The 27,709-nt window shown below is 38.6% G+C and overlaps 1 protein-coding gene across 5 annotated transcripts in view; it reads right to left on the bottom strand.

Moving 5' to 3' along the window:
- Positions 1-27,161, bottom strand: part of LOC106080081 (homeobox protein Nkx-2.5-like) — a 42,580-nt gene extending 15,419 nt beyond the window's left edge. The window contains exons 1-2 of one of the 5 annotated variants that reach the window (XM_013241392.2): positions 26,854-27,161; positions 8,861-9,509 (exon numbers count right to left, since the gene is read on the bottom strand). In XM_013241392.2, coding sequence (XP_013096846.2) covers positions 8,861-9,338 — 478 coding nt within the window. In that variant the 5' untranslated portion in view covers positions 9,339-9,509; positions 26,854-27,161. Of the gene's footprint in view, positions 1-8,860; positions 9,510-26,331; positions 26,706-26,766 lie in introns of those variants that run through there. The other 4 variants (XM_013241389.2, XM_013241393.2, XM_013241391.2 and 1 more) reach the window with 4 other exon arrangements.
- Positions 27,162-27,709: the final 548 nt, after the last annotated feature.

Genomic DNA, 27,709 nt, shown 5'->3' with positions numbered 1-27,709 from the left:
GAGCGAGGACATCAACATAGTGAGATGGGCAGAGCGAGGACATCAACATAGTGAGATGGGCAGAGCGAGGACATCAACATAGTGAGATGGGCAGAGCGAGGACATCAACATAGTGAGATGGGCAGAGCGAGGACATCAACATAGTGAGATGGGCAGAGCGAGGACATCAACATAGTGAGATGGGCAGAACGAGGACATCAACATAGTGAGATGGGCAGAGCGAGGACATCAACATAGTGAGATGGGCAGAGCGAGGACATCAACATAGTGAGATGGGCAGAACGAGGACATCAACATAGTGAGATGGGCAGAACGAGGACATCAACATAGTGAGATGGGCAGAACGAGGACATCAACATAGTGAGATAGGCAGAGCGAGGACATCAACATAGTGTAAATGAAATAATGCCAGCCAGAGATTTTTTTAAACAAAAAAAAATTGGGGGGGGGGGGGAGAGCAGTAGAGAACCGAACTTAATAAAGAATGAACGAAAAGAATACGAGAGCGTGCAAAGAGAGAGAAAGAGGGGGGGGGAGAAAAAGTGGTGGAAAGAGACGGGGGGGGGGAGAACGAGCAGAAATGATCATTTCTAAACTATCAAATTGTGGTAATAAAAGCAGAAGTTTCCTGCCACATTATCAACTTTATCTCCAAGTCAAACGAGTGCATCAGTTCTGAGGCTAACATTCCCATCATACATTTGTCTCCAATCAAATTAAACTTTTAAATGCACGCGCTACCTGAGCTAAGGTCAACCTAAAATAATATTTCGGCCCGCCTGCTGAGTTGTTGAGCTGATTAATAATTAGTTTAGATTTATTTTAAAAAGACTTTGACAACTATCGTTTCTATATGCAAAGTAGGAACATACAACGGCCATGACATAAATGTAGGGATATTACATAAATGTAGGGATATTACTTAAATGTAGGGATATTACTTAAATGTAGGGATATTACTAAAATGTATCGCCAGAACGAATGAACATACAAATACGATGGGAGATTATAAAAATGACTAAATTGGGCCATGATGAACTGAGGGTCACTTTTGGAATCAAGTTATGTCAGAAATGATTGACCAGTAGAGCACTATACAAACTATATACACTATATTAAACTATATGAACTTGAACAAAAGGTCACTTCAGATTGTTTGGACATTTATTTATGTTTCTATTTGTGTAAATATTATTAAAATGTATGTAATATAAGGATAATGGGGTTAAAAAAAAAAGGAAATTCACGCCCGGTGTATAGAGACAATGAAATATTTTGGTAGAAATTTCGGCTCTTCTTAACCTGGGTGTGACGTTAGTAAAGAATTGATTTACTGTTTTACGGTATGGTGCGTGCGTCCTAATCACATACTGCTATATTTTTCTTTTCAATTCAAAGTAAATGAAGTTGATTTGGGGACTGTCCGTTTGAATATCGATATGAAATATTTATTTATTTATTAAGTTGATAATACCGTGCAAGATCACATTTTAGGTATTGCATCAATCGTTGTCTTTTGCCTTATTTGCACGTGAAGAATAGAAGCAGGCTAACTTCTAGACCACCTTGTTCATTCAATAATGGGGGGAGACCTCAGCTAGTGCCGGTTTTACACGGCTAGTAGGCCTCGAAAGAAAATAAAAGTTTTCATGGGGAACTTATGAGGACCACCGTAAATGTTTATACGTATTTTATACGCTGCACCGTAAACGTCCAACGAAATAACAAAACTTTAGCATTCATTTTCATTTTTCTACCTCCCACGGCTGTGTTGTTAGCTCCCCCCCCCCCTTTTGCAAAAGCTTCCTCTCCACCCTCTCTTTCTCTCTTTTCTAAACTTGCGAGTAAAAAAAAAATTATTTCTATTTACTGCCCATAAGAAAGCACCAATGAAGTATGAAGTTAACTGCAGCACCTGCAATTCTAGGGGGGGGGGGGGCTTGGGTGGGATTGGGGGGGGGGGGGTCGTAGAGTTACTTATATACCTGAGCAACCCTGCGTTAGCGCGTGTGTGGCAAGTTTGGACAGAGCTCTGGAAGTACGCGCGACAGCCTGGCAACAGAAAGATTGTCCCAGTGAAGACGTACTTAAAGAGTTAATCTGAAATAACCCTTCCACTAAACTTCGGAGCAGAAGATCAAATTCGCTGAGCCCGCGATCGTAAAACAAAAAGAGAACCCGGCTTTCTTTTTACGTAACAATTTAACCTTACATAGTTTTAAAGTATCTTTTAAGTATAGTTAGTAATTAAAATAAAAAATAAAAAAAAAGATGCTACAGTTTTACTGATTATCTTATTTTATTTCATTTTTTCAGTAGCTGTAAATGACAAAATTTAAATTAAGCAGGGGAGATAAATGAGCACACGTCTGCTGAAAGAAAGTGTTTTTAAAAAAATACAATCTGTAAAATCAAGTCGACCTCCAAGTCTTTTAACCCGTTTGGTTTCTTTCTCCTCCGAAGTTTTCATGACAATAATAAAGATACGCAGATTTGATTTCAGAGTTTATATCAGGGGCACGAAGCTTAAAGGATACATACACTTTGTACTAGGAGAGAGTTAAAAATTCGAAACTTTTTATTTTGTTTCGTAACTATCGTTTAAGTTACAGATTTTTTAAGGTAACTTCTCTTTGGATGAGCGTAACAAAAATATCTAGGGCAGTGAGAATCAAATTAAACTGAAAGATTATGTTCAAAGTGCAGTTGAGATTTTACTTTTTAAGCACCCCCCCCTCCCCCAAGCACTATATGAAGGAAAGTCAAGATGTGGATTCCATGTAATTCTTATCGTAATGAAAGAGTTTAAGTGGAATCTTAAATTGTGTAGATTCCTTTCGTTTTGCTTTTGACTCTCAAAATGAATGACAATATTTGACATTGGTTGCTTTTGTATTTCTAGCTCATGGAGCATTATGAGAAGTATTATTTTAGAGAAGTATTATTTAAGAGAAGTATTATTTAAGAGAAGTATTATTTAAGAGAAGTATTATTTAAGAGAAGTATTATTTAAGAGAAGTATTATTTAAGGGAAGTATACAAAGAGAGATATGCCAAGTGAAAGACAATAGATAATTATACAAAGGGAATTATAAAATAGGTATAAAAAGGAGACCATACGGTATAATGTATACAAAGCAAAAGCTAAAAGAGAATTATAGAACTATCATGGCAGGCTTTAGGAATAGGCAATCTAGGGCCTCCGATTGGTGGGGGCCTCGTACAGGACTCAAAGATTTTTTTTGGAGAAAAAAAATGCGTAACATGGATCACATCTCAAACATAGCAGAACCCTATGGCTATGTGTCTACCCTAGCTCTAAGACTCTACTAGGATACAATGTTTAGTCTCAAATGTTTAGATTTGATGGTTAGACTACTTATGTTAGAAGACCATGTTGCTTCCTTTTGGTGAAATGTCCAAACGTCCTTTCTAGTTTGGGGACCATGAGTCATCCATAAATCACATTAGTGCTATCGGCGTTATATACATTTCACTTATTTGATAGATACAGGATCCGCGAATCACATTAGTGCTACCGGCGTTATATACATTTCACTTATTTGATAGATACAGGATCCACGAATCACATTAGTGCTACCGGCGTTATATACATTTCACTTATTTGATAGATACAGGATCCACGAATCACATTAGTGCTACCGGCGTTATATACATTTCACTTATTTGATAGATACAGGATCCACGAATCACATTAGTGCTACCGGCGTTATATACATTTCACTTATTTGATAGATACAGGATCCACGAATCACATTAGTGCTACCGGCGTTATATACATTTCACTTATTTGATAGATACAGGAACAACGAATCACATTAGTGCTACCGGCGATAGATACATTTCACTTATTTGATAGATACTGGATGGTTTATAATTCACTTTTCGGTCTTATTTTTTTTTTTTTTGCTTCTCTATTTCATTTGGGGCCTCCCTATTCACTTTGTCTAGGGCCTCCAATTACCTAAGGCCGGCCCTGGAACTATACATATAGAAGAATATTAGGAGAATCGTCTGAGAACTGAGAACCACAATCAATGTAAGTAAACCTTAAGTCAATTAAGACGCGGTTCCAACCAAGTAATATATTTGTCTGAAGGTAAAACAAAAACTAAGACTATTGACTATTTTAGCGCGAAACAATTTAGAACGATGACTTTGTTTCTGACATTGGAATTATAATTATGTGAACTAATTCTTAACAACAATAATCTCACAATATAAACTCTTGTATGGTTACGTGATAATAATAACTAAATCTATTAGGAATTAAAATTACATGTTCATTCATTTCTAAAAACAAAAAACTATTGACTGAAAAAAAAAAGGACTTTAAATAGACAAAAATGTTATGAACTAAACTGTCATCGATTACACAAACTATAAAATCCAATCCAATCCAATCAACACAGCTGAAGGTTCTCCTTTGTGAACGAGAGAACAGAATAAAGTAATCAATCCGCGCAAGCCCACGGAGCATGAGCCAAAAAGTAGACTTATCCACAAGACTAACCTTCCTTTGGCTTAGAAGCTGAGCCAAATCAACTTGCACTTACTCCCTAGAATGCTAGATGGATTCTGGCAGGGACAACAAGGGCGGTGATATCTTGGAGCATAAGCTTTATCATAGCGCCACTCAGGGCGCCACTTCAAACCAATGTGTGTGCTGTATATGTGTGAGTGTCTGAGAGGAGGGGGGATGTTAAATTCAATAATTAAATAAAAAGTAAATAGTGTATCAGTTTTGTTAGACCCCCCCCCCCACTCCTTGCCGATGCCCTCACAACACATACACACACACTCCTGTCATCTCTTACAAGTCTATGCAGGCCACTTAATCCCTTCTTGATCTAATCGTCTGCCTGGATTAGAACTACTTTACCCGTCCTTACCACCGACTTAAGAGACTCTTAGACATGGAACAGCAAGGGAGAAGAAAGGAAATGCCTGGTCTGTCTATCTGGTCTTTACTTCTGGTCCGAGAAAGAAAACAAAAAACCGCCGGGGGGCTATTACGTCAAATTGAAGTGGTTTCATTGTTAGCCTACTACGTCATGCTGGCAGGAAGCCCCATTGTTAGAACCGGCCCGAGGATATTAGCCAAGCTAAACCATTCTGCTTTTTTTTTGTTGTTGTTTTTTTCAAATAAAAGGCTTTGCGTAAAGACGCTAAAGAATCCTATACGTTTATGTAAGAAAAATAATCAATCCGTTAGATGTAACTTGAACAAAAATGAATGAAGCATTTTGCAAGACAAAAGTAGCTCCACTAAATGATATAAGTCCTACGACTTTTGTATCTCATTTACTATAATACTTTTGTAATGTCTTCGAATAGGAAGATTCAAGAAAAGTCTGGTATTTAACTTCCGGCCCAGTTGTTACTTATTTTGTCCAATCTCACAGGACGCGATTAATTGAATGACTTTGTTGTTACCACAGCACTGAATTCTTTTATTGAACCAATAAAAGGCATTCTGTTGAATAATAGCTATAGATCTATTCATTTTGAAACAATGGCTTTTTGTTTATCAGTAGCTATAGATCTACTCATTTTGAAACAATGGCCTTTTGTTTATCAATAGCTATAGATAATAGATCTAATGTCATTTTATATACCAATGGCATTTTGTTTATCAATGACAATAGCTATAGATCTAATGTCATTTTATTTTGTTTATCAATAGCTATAGATCTAATTTTGAAACAATTGCCTTTTGTTTATCAATAGCTATAGATCTAATGTCATTTTATGTACCAATGGCCTTTTGTTTATCAGTAGCTATAGAGTATAGACTATAGATCTAATGTCATTTTATGTACCAATGGCCATTTGTTTATCAATTGCTATAGATCTAATGTCATTTTATGTACCAATGACCTTTTGTTTATCAGTAGCTATAGACTATAGATCTAATGTCATTTTATGTACGAATGGCCTTTTGTTTATCAATAGCTATAGACTATATATCTAATATCATTTTATGTACCAATGGCCTTTTGTTTATCAATAGCTATAGACTATAGATCTAATGTCATTTTATGTACCAATGGCCTTTTGTTTATCAATAGCTATAGACTATAGATCTAATGTCATTTTATGTACCAATGGCCTTTTGTTTATCAGTAGCTATAGATCTAATGTCATTTTATGTACCAATGGCCTTTTGTTTATCAGTAGCTATAGATCTAATGTAATTTTATGTACCAATGGCCTTTTGTTTATCAATAGCTATAGATCTAATGTCCTTTTATGTACCAATGGCCTTTTTGAACACCATAACTTCCACAAGCTTTTAATTAAATGGCATTTTGGTCACCATAAAATGTAGAGCCAATGAGATTATTCACCAATAGTTCAATTGTTAATTTAAATAGGTCTTTTTAAACAAATGTACCTATAAATCTATATTGTTTCCCCAATAGGTAGATCTATGTTGTTTCCCCAATAGTTAGATCTATGTTGTTTCCCCAATAGTTAGATCTATGTTGTTTACTTTTAGATCTACGTTGTTTCCCCAATAGTTAGATCTATGTTGTTTCCCCAATAGTTAGATCTATGTTGTTTCCCCAATAGTTAGATCTATGTTGTTTCCCCAATACTTAGATCTATGTTGTTTCCCCAATACTTAGATCTATGTTGTTTCCCCAATACTTAGATCTATGTTGTTTCCCCAATACTTAGATCTATGTTGTTTCCCCAATATTTAGATCTATGCTGTTTACCCAATAGTTAGATCTATGTTGTTTCCCCAATACTTAGATCTATGTTGTTTCCCCAATAGTTAGATCTATGTTGTTTACTTTTAGATCTATGTTGTTTCCCCAATACTTAGATCTATGTTGTTTCCCCAATAGTTAGATCTATGTTGTTTCCCCAATAGTTAGATCTATGTTGTTTACTTTTAGATCTACGTTGTTTCCCCAATATTTAGATCTATGTTGTTTCCCCAATACTTAGATCTATGTTGTTTCCCCAATACTTAGATCTATGTTGTTTCCCCAATAGTTAGATCTATGTTGTTTCCCCAATACTTAGATCTATGTTGTTTCCCCAATAGTTAGATCTATGTTGTTTACTTTTAGATCTATGTTGTTTCCCCAATACTTAGATCTATGTTGTTTCCCCAATAGTTAGATCTATGTTGTTTCCCCAATAGTTAGATCTATGTTGTTTACTTTTAGATCTACGTTGTTTCCCCAATATTTAGATCTATGCTGTTTACCCAATAGTTAGATCTATGTTGTTTCCCCAATAGTTAGATCTATGTTGTTTCCCCAATAGTTAGATCTATGTTGTTTACCCAATAGTTAGATCTATGTTGTTTCCCCAGTAGTTAGATCTATGTTGTTTACTTTTAGATCTACGTTGTTTCCCCAATATTTAGATCTATGCTGTTTACCCAATAGTTAGATCTATGTTGTTTCCCCAGTAGTTAGATCTATGTTGTTTACTTTTAGATCTATGTTGTTTACCCAATAGTTGTTAGATCTAGATCTATGTTGTTTACTGAATGGACATAGAACATACAGCGCTATGACGAGTTAAGCAGTCGCCAAGATGTCGTGTCTGTGGTGTCTAAGTCACTTTGCAGAACGTCTGCCCAAGAATAGGCTCACCTCCCTCTCACCCGGCGACCAGAAGTCATTCCCAGCTGCGACTCGCGCGCTCTCTGGAGGCGATGATGGAAGACTCAAGTGGCGCGCGTACGTATAGAGAAGCAGGCGATAAGCTGGTGAGGACAGAATGGACGGTGTCAACTAGTTGCTGGGGTAACGCTGGGTATAAACATTGACCAATCTACCGCTAATCACTGGCTGCTAATAGGATGGAATGGGACAAGGTTGGGAACTACAAGAAAAAAAATGTTGCTTTCTTTCATTTAATTTCATTAAATTTTTAGACATTACCAATTTTAAAACAGTTTTTTGAAGTCCTATTTTTTTCCCTTTCTGTGTTTACATTATACAGCCATATTTGACGTTCCATTTTTCAAATATGAAACGCTACTGTTGGAAATGTTTACGTGTAAACAGGGGTCAGGGCTCGCTCGATGGGATACAGTCATAGAGATAGCACGATCGATGTGAGTACAATTTTGTATCACATTCGGTTTTATGCAATACTATTACAGTTTGAAGTTGTATTGGACAACTTAAAAAAAAAAGAAATATTATGATAAGCTTTGAATGTTAACACAATGTAGACAAGAACAATTTGGGTCAAATACTAGTTTCTGTGCAGATATGTGACAACAGACGAAAAACATAATCCCGAGATGACACAGTGCGAATAGATCTGAATTTGCAATATCTGTAAAATCAGTATGGGTTTAATATTTTATCTGATTAGAAAGCTTCAGAAACAAGACTACATAATCATTTTTGTTTTATTTGATATTAGGATCAGACTGGCATGGAGCAATCAGTTTATAAATAGTAAGGATCGCCTCTAAAATTACTGTTTATTTATTGGCATTTAAAGAATCCTGCTAGGATATCAATACTGTTTTGTTTTTTTCAGTTCTACATCTCCATTTCACAAAAAAAAAAAGAGTAGCTTCGGGCTGATACTTTAAGTAGGTGTCTCCCAGGGCTGTGCGTGGTCGATCAAGTAAAGACCAGGGGCTCTGACCCATTCGGTGTCTTTGATTAGCAGGGACAAAATGTTATCCCCATTTCGTAAAACCATCTATGTACGGTAAACCGACATTTCGATGTTATATATATATATATATATTTACATCTCTTAGGGGAAACACTTCTTGGAAAAGGGACAATACTTCTTGGAAAAGGGACAATACTTCTTGGAAAAGACCACAACAAGACACTGAACTGACCTTTGTCCTTCCCTTCATCCTCTAAGTACATCTGGTCACTCATAGCCGACACTGGACTGGAGATGTCCGTCACATGACTCTCGTACTCTTGCTTGATGGGCAGGGACATGTTGTCCTGCACGTGGCCCTCGTAGTCGGCCTTCATGGGCAAAGACATGCCGCTGGACATGACATCATAGTCTGAGGGCTTCATGCAGTGCACGCCCATGTGGCCAACCGAGCCGGCGCCCATCATGTTGGAGGCGTGGGACGAGACTGGGTACGAGATGTTGGTGTACGTCGGGGTGCCGTTGCCGTACAGGCAGGCGGGGTTGCTGGGGAGCGATGAGATCGGGTCGTAAGACCTGGGGCTGTAGTCCGAAGGGTAGCCCGGGGCCGGCATATATCCGCCGAGTCCGGCATACTCCGACTGCTCAGTCCAGCTGAGGATGTCCTTTACAGAGAAGGGCGTAGAGTAAGCTGGATGATTTGAATACATGTCTGAATAATGGACGTCACCACGACTAAGGCAGAACCTAGAGATACGTGGCAGGCTGCGCAGTGAACCTTGCCAGGTGTATTTCGAATCTTCAGGCAAATTCACAATGACATCTTGGATCCCGAAGGATTTGAACCGTAAACCTTAGGATACTTTTATGTTATTGACCCTCTGAAAAAAAAAGTTAGAACTCAATCAACAAAATTAGTATATATGTAAATGTTTAGAGTGTTAAAAGTTTAAAATTTTCTTATTATAAAATACAGACACAATTTGTGACGCACACCAATACACCGCTTGGAGTCACAGTATACAGTCAGAGAAGAAACTCTTCAGGACGTTATGCAGTTTTTGTTTGATCTACTTGGAGCGTGTTTAACTAATGTTCAGCTATTGATAATGTTTAAATATGCTAATTTTATGCGTTTAATCTTTCTAATTGTATAACTTTATTTATGTATCTATTTATTTTGATTTGGAGAATAAAAGATTTTTACAGAGTTTCATTCTTGTATCTGGTATCGAAACTATCATCTTTTTATCTTTTCTTTATTTCAGTGAGTTTACATTTTGTAATTTTAATTTCCCAGTTCATCGCTACCATGACAACTCTAGACAACTTCCTCTCCCATATTTGTAGCCGCCATTGTTCGATTTGAAAGGCAAGAGTTCTCCGCGTGTCCTTCATGACGTAGATATCTTGTAACCACTCATCGACTGTCCACGAAAGACACCTCCCCACCCCAGCATCGCAGGCTAGTTTTGCTAACAAAACCGTCCTTCTGCCCAGCGACCCGTCCGACGCCGCGGAAGTTCTTGGTGTACAAAAGAAAAAAAAAAAAAAAATCTATCAACTTTTCTTTTTTCTCCTCCGCCCTACCCCCCCCCCCCCCCCCCCCGATGTTTGTTTGAATTTGGTTTCAATCAAAAGTTGAAGTTTCATTCAGGTCCCCAGTGTAGAAACTCTCTTTGCCTTCTCTCCGTGTAAACACTGCTAGCTTGGTGCTTCATGTAGCCGCACCAAGTGATCGTCTGCAGAGCAAGACTCTTGTCGTAAACAACTGGGTCGGTAGAGAGAGGAGACGGAGGGAATTACCCCTCCACCAGAAATGAAAAGCGAACGGTAAGCAACGTGGACATTGCGTCACATTACCTCACCCGTCCCCCTCAAACCCCCTTTCTGAGGACGCCTTCGTAGTGACTTTGTTTTGTTTGCCTTGTGCTGTAGTTGCAAAGGAGGCAGTTTCAAATGAAGGAAAAGATAAACGTGGCAGAAATGAATCCATGTTTAATGGGTTACATCCTTTATATAATTAGGTGTAGGATCATCACATAACACATTGTTGTTTTATTGTTATAGTTTTGTATTTAAATGTATGCTTAGATCTGCAAACCTGACTACAGAAAAATTGAATTGACAATACATTTATTATGGTTGGGGAAATTGTAAGGGTAATGAACACATAGAAATATTAGGGAAAAAAATAATTTCATAATGAGAAAACTGAAGTGTGTGTGGGGGGGGGGGAACAATCTCCTGACAAGATTTGTAACTCTTTTTTTTTAGGATTATGTAACTTATCTCCCTTGACAATGCTGGACAAGGTTTGATATTGTCGACACTTCTGCTGATTTTTGTGTCGAAATTGTATGTTTGTGAAATGGATATTACTTAAATGTTCTCTTTGTCAAGGGTCATAACATAAAAACATTAAGACTGTAAAGCAACTCGCTGACACACACACACATGCTCAGAATAAAATAATATGAACATTTTTGAATACAAGTAAGATTCTTCCCATTTTCATTGCGTTTTGGCACAAAGCCGATATTACCATCAAAATCATCTTCGCTAAATCATTTCCGTAATTTTAATCTATAATACACAATAGACTAGAGAGTAAAGCGTATGTATTTATGGATGTCCCGAATAAAAATCAAAACCGTTTGACCAATCTTGATAAAACTTGGCATAAATGTTCCTTATATCATGGCGGAATCCGCAGTGTAAGTTTAACGTCCCTCCTACAACCATGGGGACCTAAAAATAGACAGAAAGTACCTAATTGCATCTCTATTAAAGAAAAAAACTCTTATTTTCGTGGCGAATTATAAAAGAATATGAAGGGAACATTCTCCACGTTTGACATAGATCTAAATTCAATCCACTGAACCAGTAATACCCTAACTACGGCCGGCAGGTCGTGGGTCATCTCAGGCTAGTTTACTAGAAAGATCCAATAAAGAAAGCTGAAAATGGCGAGAATTTTCGATCGAGCAAAAGTGTTTAAAAATATAAACTTTTATTTCACCTTTCTTCGTTTTTTGTTTTTAATCATATGAGCTTAACGATTGTACAAATTTAAAATGTGTATCTAGCAATAGGGCTCTGGTTTTCTTAGGCTCCGCTGACTCTGAAATGTAGAAATTAGTGTCATTGATAAATAATTATTGCGATACCGGACAAAGCTGTTTGGTGTTGGGAAGGGGTGAGGTGTTAGACTGTATTATAACAATGTAGGCCTTCAATTCACGCTGTAAAAAGCGTTTACACACAATTTACAAGTAAAATCTTAAACATCCACAGAGAGCAAGATAGAGAGCAAGAAAGAAAGAGAGAGAAATCAAGAGAGAGAGAGGGAAAAGCGTTACCACCTGATCCGTGCCCGCCCCGCTCGTGAACTGAATGCCTGGCTTATCCGAACTTTAATGGAACAATTTCTGGAAGAACAAATAGCGGGAAAGCAATATGGCTTTTATCACGGCACACACACTATGGGGTGGGGTGAAGAAGGTGTAATGGGTCTGAGATACACTGCTGGATCAACAAGGCAAATTGAAGTTGTTGTGTTTTTTTTTTTATGAATCGCGAACTGTGTTGATGTTGCGAAGCGAAACTCCGAGGTGTGGCTCAACTGTTAGGGCTCGTTCTGTCTCAGTCGGGAGTTCAGATGGTTCGCAACCGTTATTTTTTTAAAAGTACGGCTAAAAATTGCAAGTCACGTGATAGAGTGAACAGTGGATTTTATCTAAATGGTCGATAACTCTTTCTGTGTATCTCTTTTCCCATACTATCAATATGTTTCTCATTAATTATATATATATATATATATCAAATAGAAAAAAATATTATTAGCAAAGTATTTGTAAAAAAATCTATATAAAATTATATTTGTTGTACAAATATAAAGATATAAAATTCACATTCGTATATATTTAATTTTGAGATAATAAATGATGACCAATTACTAAATAATATACATGTATACTATGGTAGCTATACTGGATACTACAATGCACCAAGGATTGAACGCAATAATACACTATAGATTATTTGGAGAGTGACCTAAGAACCAGATGGCAAACATCCTTTGATAGCAACAGTGATCTTTGTTATTAAAAACACTACGATAGATACATTACACTTTACAACACTACGATAGATACATTACACTTTACAACTTTTAGATATGTATTTACAGTAATTTATTCCATGCTGTCTTTTTGGTTTGTAACAGTAGCCGCACGGGATAGCAATGTAACTGAACAGTTGGTCATGAATACGAAGAATGAGAAGAACTAGAAGGAAATAAGAAGACTGACACATTCACCAAGTGTGGGAGAACAAACTCACAAACATTGCACTCTATCCAGAAGAAATGAAGAAACTAATAGTAAATAAAATAAATGAGAAATGGACAAGCTCTCAACCGAATCACAAGAATGATGACACCTAATATAAACTATCCCGACAAGATCAATGTCTAATCTTTCGACTCAGGACCGGACGCAACAGAATGAAAATATGTTCTGTAAGCTCAAAACTGAAAACCAGTGAATGCTGACCATGTCCTTCAAAACTTCATTATTTACCAAGGTCCGAACAAGACACTGGCCCTATAGAAAGAAAACTATATGGAGAGCTCCCTGATTTGGAAACCACTGCGCAGTTCATCTCAGATATTGGTCTAGTCATCTGAACACTCCACATAACAATGAGAACAAGGAAGAAGAACAGCAACAGAAGACCTCCATGATGAAGAGATATCCTTTCCTTACAAATATAATTAGAAGAAGTGTTCCATCTTCGAACTGGGTCAACTGATTTACGTTAACTTTTAAATAAATGATTTCTTTATTAAAGTGTATAACATTAATGAACAGCAAAATGACCTATTTTATTCTTTTTTTTTTTAGATTTTGTTTAAAAACTCTTTCTTGAGCATAACCGGAAACGCGATTGAAACTGAGATTTCACTATCACGAGCCTCGTGCACAGAACATGTCTAGTTTAAAAGGTTACTGTTAAATCTTCTGGAAGTAAACCTTTTTTTTACAATTCCTCTATTCAGCTTGCAAATTCGTCATCAGAAAAAACAAAGTTGGAAGCAAAAAATAAAAACCTAGGTGGTTCGGGAAAACGGCTTCAACGGTTTTCCTAGAAATTTGACAGTCGATTTATATTTTGGGGAAAAGAATGACTCGCTAATTGGCCGTACTGGGAAAACCCTACTTTAACCGTTATTATTTGTCCAATTTTTTTATCTTGAACAGATCTAACGGGTTTTCTGGCTGTGTTCAAAGACACATCAATACAGAGACGAGCAGGACCATTTTGCGCACCGCTTTCTTCTTAGTCTGGATCTAGTGGCCTATTAGTATAGGAATATAAGACAAGCTTCCCCCAGTTAGCACTGTTCTCGGCCACTTATAGCGAGTGGGACCCAGGAACGAGGACGGTGCGCTGTGTACACGGCACGTCCCGATCTGGCCCAGTCAATCGATATAGCCGTCTACCGGTGGGAGCCCTCAGACAGGACAGGGGTGAAGAGCCCCATGTCCAGGCCTGGTAGTTGGATAAAAGACTTTCTAACCACCAATGGGATAATGGCGCCTACGGCGCTGACGCCCTACTGGACTTCACTGAAGGATCTATAGGCCTATTAGTAAAATGAGATAAACTCTGAGTAGATCTAAACATATCGCTTAATCGGGATTTTTTATTTCGGGAAAATTGGAAAGGGGGGAGGGGTAAAATGTTCGTTGATGTATTTTTTAAACTCTACCATTCATTAGTAACTAAGAGCAAAATAATCATTCTTTCAGAGGTTGGTTAGCTGCATTAAGTAGAAATCGTCTTTTTTAAAATATTTTACATGTTTTCAAAATTAACAATGCATTTTTTTTTATATGCGCCAACAACGTGCTTAAAATAAAAATTAAAAACAAAACGTATACAGCCCTAAAGACAACTGTATGCTCGAACAGCCCTAAAGGCACAACTGTATGCTCGAACAGCCCTAAAGGCACAACTGTATGCTCGAACAGCCCTAAAGGCACAACTGTATGCTCGACAGTGCTAAAGACACAACTGTATGCTCGAACAGCCCTAAAGGCACAACTGTATGCTCGACAGTGCTAAAGACACAACTGTATGCTCGACAGTGCTAAAGACACAACTGTATGCTCGACAGTGCTAAAGACACAACTGTATGCTCGACAGTGCTAAAGACACAACTGTATGCTCGAACAGCCCTAAAGACAACTGTATGCTCGACAGTGCTAAAGACACAACTGTATGCTCGACTGGGCTAAAGACACAACTGTATGCTCGACAGTGCTAAAGACACAACTGTATGCTCGACAGTGCTAAAGACACAACTGTATGCTCGACTGGGCTAAAGACACAACTGTATGCTCGACAGTGCTAAAGACACAACTGTATGCTCGACTGGGCTAAAGACACAACTGTATGCTCGACAGTGCTAAAGACACAACTGTATGCTCGACAGGGTTAAAGACACAACTGTATGCTCGACAGTGCTAAAGACACAACTGTATGCTCGACAGGGCTAAAGAAACAACTGTATGCTCGACAGTGCTAAAGACACAACTGTATGCTCGACAGTGCTAAAGACACAACTGTATGCTCGACAGTGCTAAAGACACAACTGTATGCTCGACAGGGCTAAAGACACAACTGTATGCTCGACAGGGCTAAAGGCACAACTGTATGCTCGACAGTGCTAAAGACACAACTGTATGCTCGACAGTGCTAAAGACACAACTGTATGCTCGAACAGCCCTAAAGGCACAACTGTATGCTCGACAGGGTTAAAGACACAACTGTATGCTCGACAGGGTTAAAGACACAACTGTATGCTCGAACAGCCCTAAAGGCACAACTGTATGCTCGACAGGGCTAAAGACACAACTGTATGCTCGACAGTGCTAAAGACACAACTGTATGCTCGACAGGGTTAAAGACACAACTGTATGCTCGAACAGCCCTAAAGACACAACTGTATGCTCGAACAGCCCTAAAGGCACAACTGTATGCTCGACAGGGCTAAAGGCACAACTGTATGCTCGAACAGCCCTAAAGGCACAACTGTATGCTCGACAGGGCTAAAGACACAACTGTATGCTCGACAGTGCTAAAGACACAACTGTATGCTCGACAGGGCTAAAGACACAACTGTATGCTCGACAGTGCTAAAGACACAACTGTATGCTCGACAGTGCTAAAGACACAACTGTATGCTCGACAGGGTTAAAGATACAACTGTATGCTCGAACAGCCCTAAAGGCACAACTGTATGCTCGACAGGGCTAAAGACACAACTGTATGCTCGACAGGGCTAAAGACACAACTGTATGCTCGACAGGGCTAAAGACACAACTGTATGCTCGACAGGGTTAAAGACACAACTGTATGCTCGACAGGGCTAAAGACACAACTGTATGCTCGACAGGGCTAAAGACACAACTGTATGCTCGACAGGGCTAAAGACACAACTGTATGCTCGACAGGGTTAAAGACACAACTGTATGCTCGAACAGCCCTAAAGGCACAACTGTATGCTCGACAGGGCTAAAGACACAACTGTATGCTCGACAGGGCTAAAGACACAACTGTATGCTCGACAGGGCTAAAGACACAACTGTATGCTCGACAGGGCTAAAGACACAACTGTATGCTCGACAGGGTTAAAGACACAACTGTATGCTCGACAGGGCTAAAGACACAACTGTATGCTCGACAGGGCTAAAGACACAACTGTATGCTCGAACAGCCCTAAAGGCACAACTGTATGCTCGACAGGGCTAAAGACACAACTGTATGCTCGAACAGCCCTAAAGGCACAACTGTATGCTCAACAGGGCTAAAGACACAACTGTATGCTCGACAGTGCTAAAGACACAACTGTATGCTCGACAGTGCTAAAGACACAACTGTATGCTCGACAGGGTTAAAGACACAACTGTATGCTCGACAGTGCTAAAGACACAACTGTATGCTCGACAGTGCTAAAGACACAACTGTATGCTCGACAGGGCTAAAGACACAACTGTATGCTCGACAGGGCTAAAGACACAACTGTATGCTCGACAGTGCTAAAGACACAACTGTATGCTCGACAGGGTTAAAGACACAACTGTATGCTCGAACAGCCCTAAAGGCACAACTGTATGCTCGACAGGGCTAAAGACACAACTGTATGCTCGAACAGCCCTAAAGGCACAACTGTATGCTCGACAGGGCTAAAGACACAACTGTATGCTCGACAGGGCTAAAGACACAACTGTATGCTCGACAGGGCTAAAGACACAACTGTATGCTCGACAGGGCTAAAGACACAACTGTATGCTCGACAGGGTTAAAGACACAACTGTATGCTCGACAGGGCTAAAGACACAACTGTATGCTCGACAGGGCTAAAGACACAACTGTATGCTCGACAGGGTTAAAGACACAACTGTATGCTCGAACAGCCCTAAAGGCACAACTGTATGCTCGACAGGGCTAAAGACACAACTGTATGCTCAACAGGGCTAAAGACACACTGTATGCTCGACAGGGCTAAAGACACAACTGTATGCTCGACTGGGCTAAAGGCACAACTGTATGCTCGACAGGGTTAAAGACACAACTGTATGCTCGAACAGCCCTAAAGGCACAACTGTATGCTCGACAGGGTTAAAGGCACAACTGTATGCTCGACAGGGCTAAAGACACAACTGTATGCTCGACAGGGCTAAAGACACAACTGTATGCTCGACAGTGCTAAAGACACAACTGTATGCTCGACAGGGTTAAAGACACAACTGTATGCTCGAACAGCCCTAAAGGCACAACTGTATGCTCGACAGGGCTAAAGACACAACTGTATGCTCGAACAGCCCTAAAGGCACAACTGTATGCTCGACAGGGCTAAAGACACAACTGTATGCTCGACAGGGCTAAAGACACAACTGTATGCTCGACAGGGCTAAAGACACAACTGTATGCTCGACAGGGCTAAAGACACAACTGTATGCTCGACAGGGTTAAAGACACAACTGTATGCTCGACAGGGCTAAAGACACAACTGTATGCTCGACAGGGCTAAAGACACAACTGTATGCTCGACAGGGTTAAAGACACAACTGTATGCTCGAACAGCCCTAAAGGCACAACTGTATGCTCGACAGGGCTAAAGACACAACTGTATGCTCGACAGGGCTAAAGACACACTGTATGCTCGACAGGGCTAAAGACACAACTGTATGCTCGACTGGGCTAAAGGCACAACTGTATGCTCGACAGGGTTAAAGACACAACTGTATGCTCGAACAGCCCTAAAGGCACAACTGTATGCTCGACAGGGTTAAAGGCACAACTGTATGCTCGACAGGGCTAAAGACACAACTGTATGCTCGATAGGGCTAAAGGCACAACTGTATGCTCGACTGGGCTAAAGACACAACTGTATGCTCGACAGGGTTAAAGACACAACTGTATGCTCGACAGGGCTAAAGACACAACTGTATGCTCGACAGGGTTAAAGACACAACTGTATGCTCGAACAGCCCTAAAGGCACAACTGTATGCTCGACAGGGCTAAAGACACAACTGTATGCTCGACAGGGCTAAAGACACAACTGTATGCTCGACAGGGCTAAAGGCACAACTGTATGCTCGACAGGGCTAAAGACACAACTGTATGCTCGACAGGGTTAAAGACACAACTGTATGCTCGAACAGCCCTAAAGGCACAACTGTATGCTCGACAGGGCTAAAGACACAACTGTATGCTCGACAGTGCTAAAGACACAACTGTATGCTCGACAGGGCTAAAGACACAACTGTATGCTCGACAGGGCTAAAGACACAACTGTATGCTCGACAGTGCTAAAGACACAACTGTATGCTCGACAGGGCTAAAGACACAACTGTATGCTCGATAGTGCTAAAGACACAACTGTATGCTCGACAGGGCTAAAGACACAACTGTATGCTCGATAGTGCTAAAGACACAACTGTATGCTCGACAGGGCTAAAGACACAACTGTATGCTCGACAGGGCTAAAGACACAACTGTATGCTCGACAGGGCTAAAGACACAACTGTATGCTCGAGCTAGCAAACGAGAAGTCTCGAAACTGTTGCAATTTCTAGTAAGAATATTTCTGTTTAGGCATTTGTCCAATGTATGTAACAGATGCATGCCAATAGGTTCAACAGTTACTTATTAACAAATAAAAGAGTGCACAGTAGAATTGTAAGTCAATAGTACGCACACATTTCTATAAAGATTTTTGAAAACAGTCAATGAATGGCCTGCGAGGGCTGCAAACGAGTTATTTATTCTTATATTATCATTATTATTTTTATTATTATTATTAGCTGTAAATTTTGAATTATAAATTGTCATTATTTTTCAAATGATATGCCAGTTGGTCCATTCAGGTCAGGTTAGAAAACGGTCACTACTTTTACAAGCGAAATGTTTGATGAAACATTTTCTAATAAAGGAAACTATTTGAAAGATAGGAATAATAAAGAAGATACTATTAAAAAATTGCGAGGTACTAAGATACAAACATGTCGGCAGAAAATATTGAATGTTTCATCACTTTCTATTCACACACACACACACAAAACTAAAAATTAAAAAAAAAAAAAAGATTTTCTTGATAAAAAAAAAATAGCTGCCGATTATTAAATGAAAAAGAACACGACCAGAGAAGCGTATTCATCAATGTCTAGTGTGAACTCATCAAAAGAACAAATACAAAAATAACAAATATACATATACCGTAAATTTTTGTTAAACACAAATACACACACTTGTGTGTGGTTCGTGTGGGTCAGGCGTAAACGCAAATTAAGCTATACACAAACTCGCAACTAAATCCCATTCACAGCAGAGACCTCGAAATAACAATTACGAGTGTACTTTGGAGGATTGTAAATTCTCTGGGAGAAAGAGGCAAATGCTAAGCTTTTCACCTTGTTTAAGGAATGGTTGAATGAAATGTATGTGCATACCAAATGCATGCTCCATTAAAAAAAATAAAAAATAAAGGGTTCATTTTCAGAAGAGCAAAAGTCTAGCACGTTGAAGGAGCTTTCAGTTTTTTTTGAGTTCTAAATATGACAGACAGAAGGACGGACATGCTGTAAAACCAAAAATAAAAAAAAAACGAGATCAACAACAACAAAAAAGATTTATTTTATCAAACAATCAAACAATAGCTAATTACATTCGAGAAATTAAGGGGAAAAAAAAGGAAAAGGAGTCATCCTGACACATTTTTTTTTTTCATATTTTGTTTACGATGTATTTCTTTTAAATATTTTTGTTTACTTTCTCTCTACCTCTCTAATGATTCAAGTTTAATTAACGTATTGCCTACTGTTTTTTTGTTTTCCAAGTATGAATGTTCTTCTCGAACTACCCCACACAAATATATGGCTAGGGTACGGTATAGAGAGCTTACTAGAGTCTACATGAATGTATTAGTTACTTGTTCTTCCTCAAGTATGACTAGACTCTGAGCTAACGAGTGGTTCCTTCTCCCTTTCCATACGCCTCCATTTCACATTCCGAGAAACACGCGCTGCCACCACTAAGCGTTTATTTAAAGTCCGTTACCTCCCACCGGAGCCGCCGCGTGAGATCTCTCCGCTGCACGCTCCCTAACATAAACTCCGACTCTGAGACCAAGGACGTCAATGGCAATCTATGAGAATGCAGAGGCGCGTGCCCGTACGCATACTCTAAAGAAGTCCTATATTAGTAATTGACAGTATTTTAATTAAGCAAGACATATTCTTTGGTATCCGACACCAAAACTCCAGACAGTGAAACAAGACATACTCTTTGGTATCCGACACCAAAACTCCAGACAGTGAAACAAGACATACTCTTTTGGTATCCAACACCAAAACTCCAGACAGTGAAACAAGACATACTCTTTGGCATCCAACACCAAAACTCCAGACAGTGAAACAAGACATACTCACAAAACAATGGTGTAGTGAGGCTCAGCTCAGTGAAACCACATAAAAGATGTCACAAGATGTCAGGGATAAGACAGCGTTGAGACGCTGAGGATCTACAGACTTTTGTAGCAGTGCCCAACTTTTATCGTCCTGTGGGGACATTGACATTTCCGACACGCTTGTCACCGCAAACATCGTGGAGACGTTTGGACTCGAGCCTCTGCCAACTCATTACGCACTCTTATTACGCACTCTTGGCCAAGTTTTAGGGAACAGGATAGCACATCGATATTTTACGCGGGCCGTAGGCTGGGCAAAACTACTCTTTTTTTATTTTCGGTGGAGTTATTAAAAAGTTTTATTACACCCACATGTTAATATCACTAAGTTAGTAAGGCTTCTCAGTCTAAAGTGATCTAATTGTATATATTTACGAAATCAAAGTTATAGTTCTAGATCTACGTATTTTTTTCTCAATTATTAAACCCTGTATCATAGACATAAATAAATATAGACTGGCCGATAAAAGAGTTTTATGAAACGAAAATTTGTGACTTGCAATTTTGTGTACTTTATTATACAGCATTTTTTAGCAGTATAAAAGTTAAGTATTCATATCTATTTCAGCCATAACCTATATAAGTATTACAATATTTTCACTAGTGTTTTTTTTAAATCTCTAAGACTGAAGATCATGCAACTTTTCAGAATTCGGAAATCCGACAACAATAGATGTACATGTTTTCAAGTTACATGAAGTTATTTCCTTTTTCCAGTCTATATTTATTTATGTCTATGCCCTGTATTCAATTAAAACAAAGGACTTATAGTTTCTACATTTAAAGATAACTATCAGTTCTTCTAGTCACGGGAATCGTTTCTAAATTTTTGCATATTTCTGATCAATTCTGTTGGAGGTTAAAACAAAATTCAGAGCTTGTATCCAGTCTACAGATGACTCAAGTATTGATAAACTATCTAGTTTTTAAAACCAGAACAATTTGTGCACTTTTTTAAAGAACTGATATACCAGAAAGAGTACTTCCAGCGAATAGCCTCAATGGTAACAAATTCCCCAGTTTCAATTCCAATATATCTATTATATATATGGTACTTATTTTTGTGTGGAATGTTAAAACGCTTGAAACGCAAAACTTTGTACCATTCCTACTTTCTAACTTGATTTCAAAAGCTCCATTTTTAAAAAGCTTATATCAACTCACTCTGTCTGTCTGTCTGGTAAAAAGTTTGTACACGTTATTTCTCCCACACCAAATCTCGGATCAAGTTGAAGCTTTGCACACATATTCATTAACATAATAATAATAATAATTTAATTTATAGAATCAATTTAAAAAAAAATTAACCAAGTAGCTAATTAACTGTTGGTAATTAAGTATTTTGTTTGGTATCCCGAACAAGGGAAAGAAATGGTACTTCACGGAAGTGGTGGCATAAGCTGAATTAGTCCTCTTTATAGGTGGCCGCTTTACAGTAAGTTTCAAACAATACATAATTATACAATCTTCTATTTTCGTATGCACCTCACAAGCAGAGTAGTTAGTAAGTCGGCTTGAGGTTTTAGCCATGAGTTCGAATTCAGGTCGTACCGCCTTCCACCCCCCCTTCCCAATTTTCCCATACGGTCCGAATAAGTGATAGGATCGTAGCGTGTTCAGAAAGTTAAAAGCAAGAAATAGCGCTACAAAAACAGTTGGTACTACAAACATTTCTAATCGCACAGATTTAGTGTTGTTGGTTTAGATTTATTACAACTCTAATGACATGACTGATCCAAACGAATTGATACAAATACACTTCGTATAAACTTTGTTGTTGTTGTTTTTTTAAATGTATTTTGTTTAATGTTTTCTTGCTTAAGCCTCTAATCAGAAGCGTTTGTGAAAAGTGTGTGTGGGGGGGGGGGGGGGTAGGGTGCGTGTTGCGGCGTGACCTCCGTGACCCCAAATCGAAGGTGCGGTTGCGGGCGTTAACGAGTGACCTCCGTTTCGGCCACACCAAAGTGATACAATGTCAGAAACAACGAGGCTTTTAAAATGGAATTGGCTCACATATTGTCAGTTGTGTACACATTAATGAATAGAGATCATTCGCTCTATATATTTTGTTTTAACACAAAGAAAAAATAGGACGAATTTTTTATTTGGTGTGAAAAGAAAAAGGGGGGGGGCTCTATTTTAGGATGGGATAGTCGGTAGGAGGGGGGGGGGCTCTATTTTAGGATGGGATAGTCGGTAGGAGGGGGGGGCTCTATTTTAGGATGGGATAGTCGGTAGGAGGGGGGGGGCTCTATTTTAGGATGGGATAGTCGGTAGGAGGGGGGGGCTCTATTTTAGGATGGGATAGTCGGTAGGAGGGGGGGCTCTATTTTAGGATGGGATAGTCGGTAGGAGGGGGGGGCTCTATTTTAGGATGGGATAGTCGGTAGGAGGGGGGGGCTCTATTTTAGGATGGGATAGTCGGTAGGAGGGGGGAATATCATTTAGTAAATGGTGAAACCAACCCTAGCTACACCTCTGCTGGTATATCTCAAATTACACACATACATACAAACCTAACAACATACATTCTTTTTCTTTAATGATGTCTGATATATCTTTTCCTACTGTGTAGTATCCTTATTTTATTATTTTTTTTTGGGTGCAGTTTACTTAAATGGACCTAGTCTTACAGAAACTTTTGAATATTCGCATTAAAAAAAAGTCAACTAAAAAAAAAAAAGGCGAGGCTCGCCTCACTGTAGCGTTAAAAGTTTGTTTCTTATAACCGATTAAAAAAACAGAAAAGTTTATTTAGGAATAGATTTCCATCATTTTTTAAAGACATTTCCTTTTGTCTACTTTTTCCTAGAAGTTTTTGTTTTTTTTTAGGATAACATTTTTTAATTTTTTGTATATTACAATATTTAATGATTGAGAAATCATAATTTTGTGTTACAAGTATTTGTGTTACAAGAACCACATTTAGAACAAAGAAAAATATTTCTAATTTCCTACATCTCGAAATTTGAAATAGCTTATAAAAAATTTATATCGTTATTTTGAATAAATTGTAAACCTGATAAATGATTTAAAATTTAAAGAGAATATTACTTTTCAATAACAGTAGAAGAAAAAGAGAGAAGGATTGTTAACAGTTAATATTTTGCTAATAAAATAAACCTAAAATTAGTAAGGTCTATGTAGGCCTACGTTCCTCAGAAATATTCGATGTTTGTGTATCACAATAGAGTATAAACCAAAACTAAATCTATTAAAAGCTCAATTTAACAATCGTCTTCCTTTGCTTCTAAAATATCCACAGGCAGTTCGCTATTTACAACACCATTATAAATCCCATGTCTGTAGTCTATATATGTGTGTGTGTATATATTTGCTCACGCACTACTGAGATCACGTTGGTGCGGCATCAATACAACTGAATGGAGGACTAGATGTTAACGGCGATTGAACATGTTTTTTGTTTTAGCGTCTGAGACTAAAGACAGTTTAAAAGTAGTTTTCAAGTAAGCTAAAATATTTTGTTTAAATTGATCGACGTCTTGTAATTTCGTTGTGTTGCTAGAACGCGGAGTGTATGTAAATTGAAAGCTATACACACTGTCACTTAAAGGGAACTTAAATTTGTTTAAAAAGAAGTTTTAAAGTTTTCTTTAAAAATTATTTATTTACTAAGAAAATGATACGCCTACAAAAATGTGAGCTGAATGTCTGGAGCTAGAGCCCTAGACCGGCCAGTAACCGCACCAAGTTTAGAAATACATCTGGTACTCAGTGACTGGTTCGAGAATGTCAGTATTTACAGATTGAAGTCTCAAGCATCAAACAAATGTCAGACATTTGTTGACTTGTAACTATGGTAAAGGTTTTATATAGCATTTAATTAGAATAATGAGCAGAAAATAGTCGATACTAGAAAGAACACACGAATCTATTTTTCTTGAAGATAATGTATTCAACGGTACATTGTTATGTTAAACAATTAATAATTTGTTCCATTATTCTAGCGCTTGATGATTAAACCAGGGCTAAACATTCTCTATGGACACTACAGACACACATATCTACACTAAGTGTTCTATTAGAGACGGGGGGTACTAGCCAAATAGAGAAAATAGCGCGTGACTTTTACGCAAAACTGTTCATTCACGAAACAGTGAGTCTATTAAATAGTGAAATCGCTAAATAGTGAGTCTGCAAAACAATCAGTTAATAGGCGAAAAATGAGTCCGCGAAATAGTAAGTCCGCGAAACCGTGAGTCAGCAACAGTCCGCGAAAGTGTAAAGTGGCGATAAAACAATGTAAACATCTGTATTTCAAAATGTTTTCTGTAAATGATCTCATAATTGTATGTACTTGATTATTCGATTAAAGTGTTAGGTACTTTTATGGCGTTAGCGGGAAATGTTCCCCGACAGAGTGAATCGCGCGCCCCAAGAGTAGGCAATATCAAGTTGGACATAACCCGTGGAAAACGCACATTTCGTTTAACATGGCGCCGCACCTTCATGCTGCATCTCATGGCAGTGGACACCAGCTAGAAGATAAACATTGCTGGAGACAGGTTTCAATGTAGACAGGTTTCAATGTAGACAGGTTTCAATGTAGACAGCTTGCCACCCTACGGGTCGAACGTCTCGGGAGGATGAAAGTCTAATGAAAGTCTAATCCAAGACGAAGTAACTTGTCCAGCTTTTATGAACTCGAGAACAAGATAAAAATGGCATCGACTGTTTCTGATTATGTCCTTAAGACAACTAGTATACCTTGTAAATATTTTGTCTATACCTATATTGAGCCATTGATATAAGCCCATGGAGTAATCAAAGTGGAGAAAGTGTCTATGTAAGTAAGTCGTCAGCTCAGAGTAGTGACATGAGATTAGTTTAAAACACAATGATCTACTATTTGTTTGACATTCTGAAGTCTAGGATCCGGTTCGCATTAACGACAACTCTACAAGCAATTCAAAAGAGAGAAAAATGAGAGAGCGCAACAGGGAGAAAGATCGTGGCGATGTAATGGAACTTGTAGAAAAAAAAATGAAAATGAAAGATTGGTAGAGATTCTCAAATAAATAGATAAATGTCATCATAAATGTCATCACTTAAGACAAAATAATGATTTTTTAAAAAATTCTTTGTGCAACGAGTCTAGAAATGTGTTTCTGTAGTGCTAATAATGCGCACAAAACAAATTAAATCGTTCATAAAAAGAATGACTTATCCATACGTTTGTTTTCTGTTCACCGGATAGAACAAAACGATAACTCCTTATGGATTGGGCTCTACATTTATGAGAATCTCTCTTTAGCAAGTATTGTTACTGAAAGAAGAATAACTTAATAATACTCGTTTAAGAATGCATAAATATAAGTAGTATCATAAGTCTTCTGAAACTGAAGTCAATGGACTTTCGTTCAGTTTTGCTCACATTCAATGAGTTGACCCAAGCATTGAGTTGACCCAAGCATTGAATTGACCCAAGCATTGAGTTGACCCAAGCATTGAGTTGACCCAAGCATTGAATTGACCCAAGCATTGAGTTGACCCAAGCATTGAATTGACCCAAGCATTGAATTGACCAAAGCAGGAAGATCTAGATTGCACTGAGATTAAGTTCTGAGGTAACAATCTACCTATCGGCTACTGACACCATGCAGCTCTCGGCATGTCAGCACTTAATGAATTAGCATATTACCGGCAAACTTGTGTCTATCACTGGCCATGGCGAGTGTAGGAAGCCGAGAGGTAATCGCCGCTGAGATAAACCCATCACTTCAGATGTTAACTTTCAAAAAAAAAGAAAAAAATATATCCTTCAAAAATGCCGACAAGATGAAGAGTCCTGTGGATCTTCAAATTTGACTACGAATTTCACTAAAGACACGGCACTTAAAGATTTCTCCAGATGGCATTCTTAATGCATATAAACACACGCTGATAATATGTAGGAATAACTTAAGAGCCTGCACCCACGCGCGCACACACACACAAAAACACAAAAGAGCCGTGTAGATACAGAAGTGAATATATCAATCTGACTCCCTCCTAAAAGAGTTTTATCTCGCTCTCAACTGCCATCTTAAAACGGTGTATGATGACGTCACAAGAGGGTATCTCAAGTCGGGGGTACCTGTATTGCTAAAGTACCTGCCCTCTTAGGGCCCTTTGTAAAGCTGTATACACGAGTCACTCCTGCACACTTAAAAAAGACACTCACGGTTATGTTTAAGCGTAAGAGACACTCACCCCCTTATGCAGATGAAGAGTTTAATCCAACGCGCTTTGAACACCGAGCAAAAAAAAAAAAAAAGATTGTTGGACCTGAAATCCTATGAGCGGCAGAAGTCTAGAAATCTTCCCGTCTGAACTCTCCAACTCCAAGAGATAATAAAGATAGTGACGCCCACTTTTTTTTTTTTTTGGATAGACCATGTGCTCACACTTCAGTTAGTGACTGCTCTAACCCCTGGACCACATGTATGCACGTATGTCCCCGCTCCTAGGAGCAGTTCTAACGGTGTTTTGAACCTTGTCAACAACTCTCGCCAATTTTTCCCCCCCTTTTTTTTTTCTTCATACTTCTCCCCACAAAGCAGCACTTGAACCCCCCCTCTCTTTTTTTTTTTCTTTTTTTTTATAGTACTATCAGAGGGGGGAGGCCTGATTGAAACATAGGGAGGGGCTTGCGAGAAAGAGAGAGAGTAAAAAAAGAGCTGGAATTCAATTGGCGTTACGGGCGGTCAAGTTCCGGTTTCGGCTCGAGCCAATCACAGCGGGGTTAAAAGTTGAAAGACACGTGAGAGGGCCTGGCAGACGCTAGCTGGATGGGCGGAGCTAGGTTAACGCGTCGCCCCATGGTTTGGCACATTCCCAAAGATCCTGACTGGTTTCCCAGCACGAGACCAGACAGCTATCTGGAGCTCAAAGTCCTGTTCATTAGCAAGATATTCTGTTCTTATTAGCACGATTGCGTGGATGTTGTATTTACATAGCAGAAATACAGACGTACGACTCAAAGCAACCCTATTTGTGTGCCTCTGTAACTGTAACTATTTCAAGAGCCTAAACCAGCA

The sequence above is a fragment of the Biomphalaria glabrata genome, chromosome 1 (assembly GCF_947242115.1).
Source record: "Biomphalaria glabrata chromosome 1, xgBioGlab47.1, whole genome shotgun sequence".
NCBI lineage: Eukaryota > Metazoa > Mollusca > Gastropoda > Planorbidae > Biomphalaria > Biomphalaria glabrata.
This window is presented reverse-complemented; position numbering and strand designations above follow the sequence as displayed.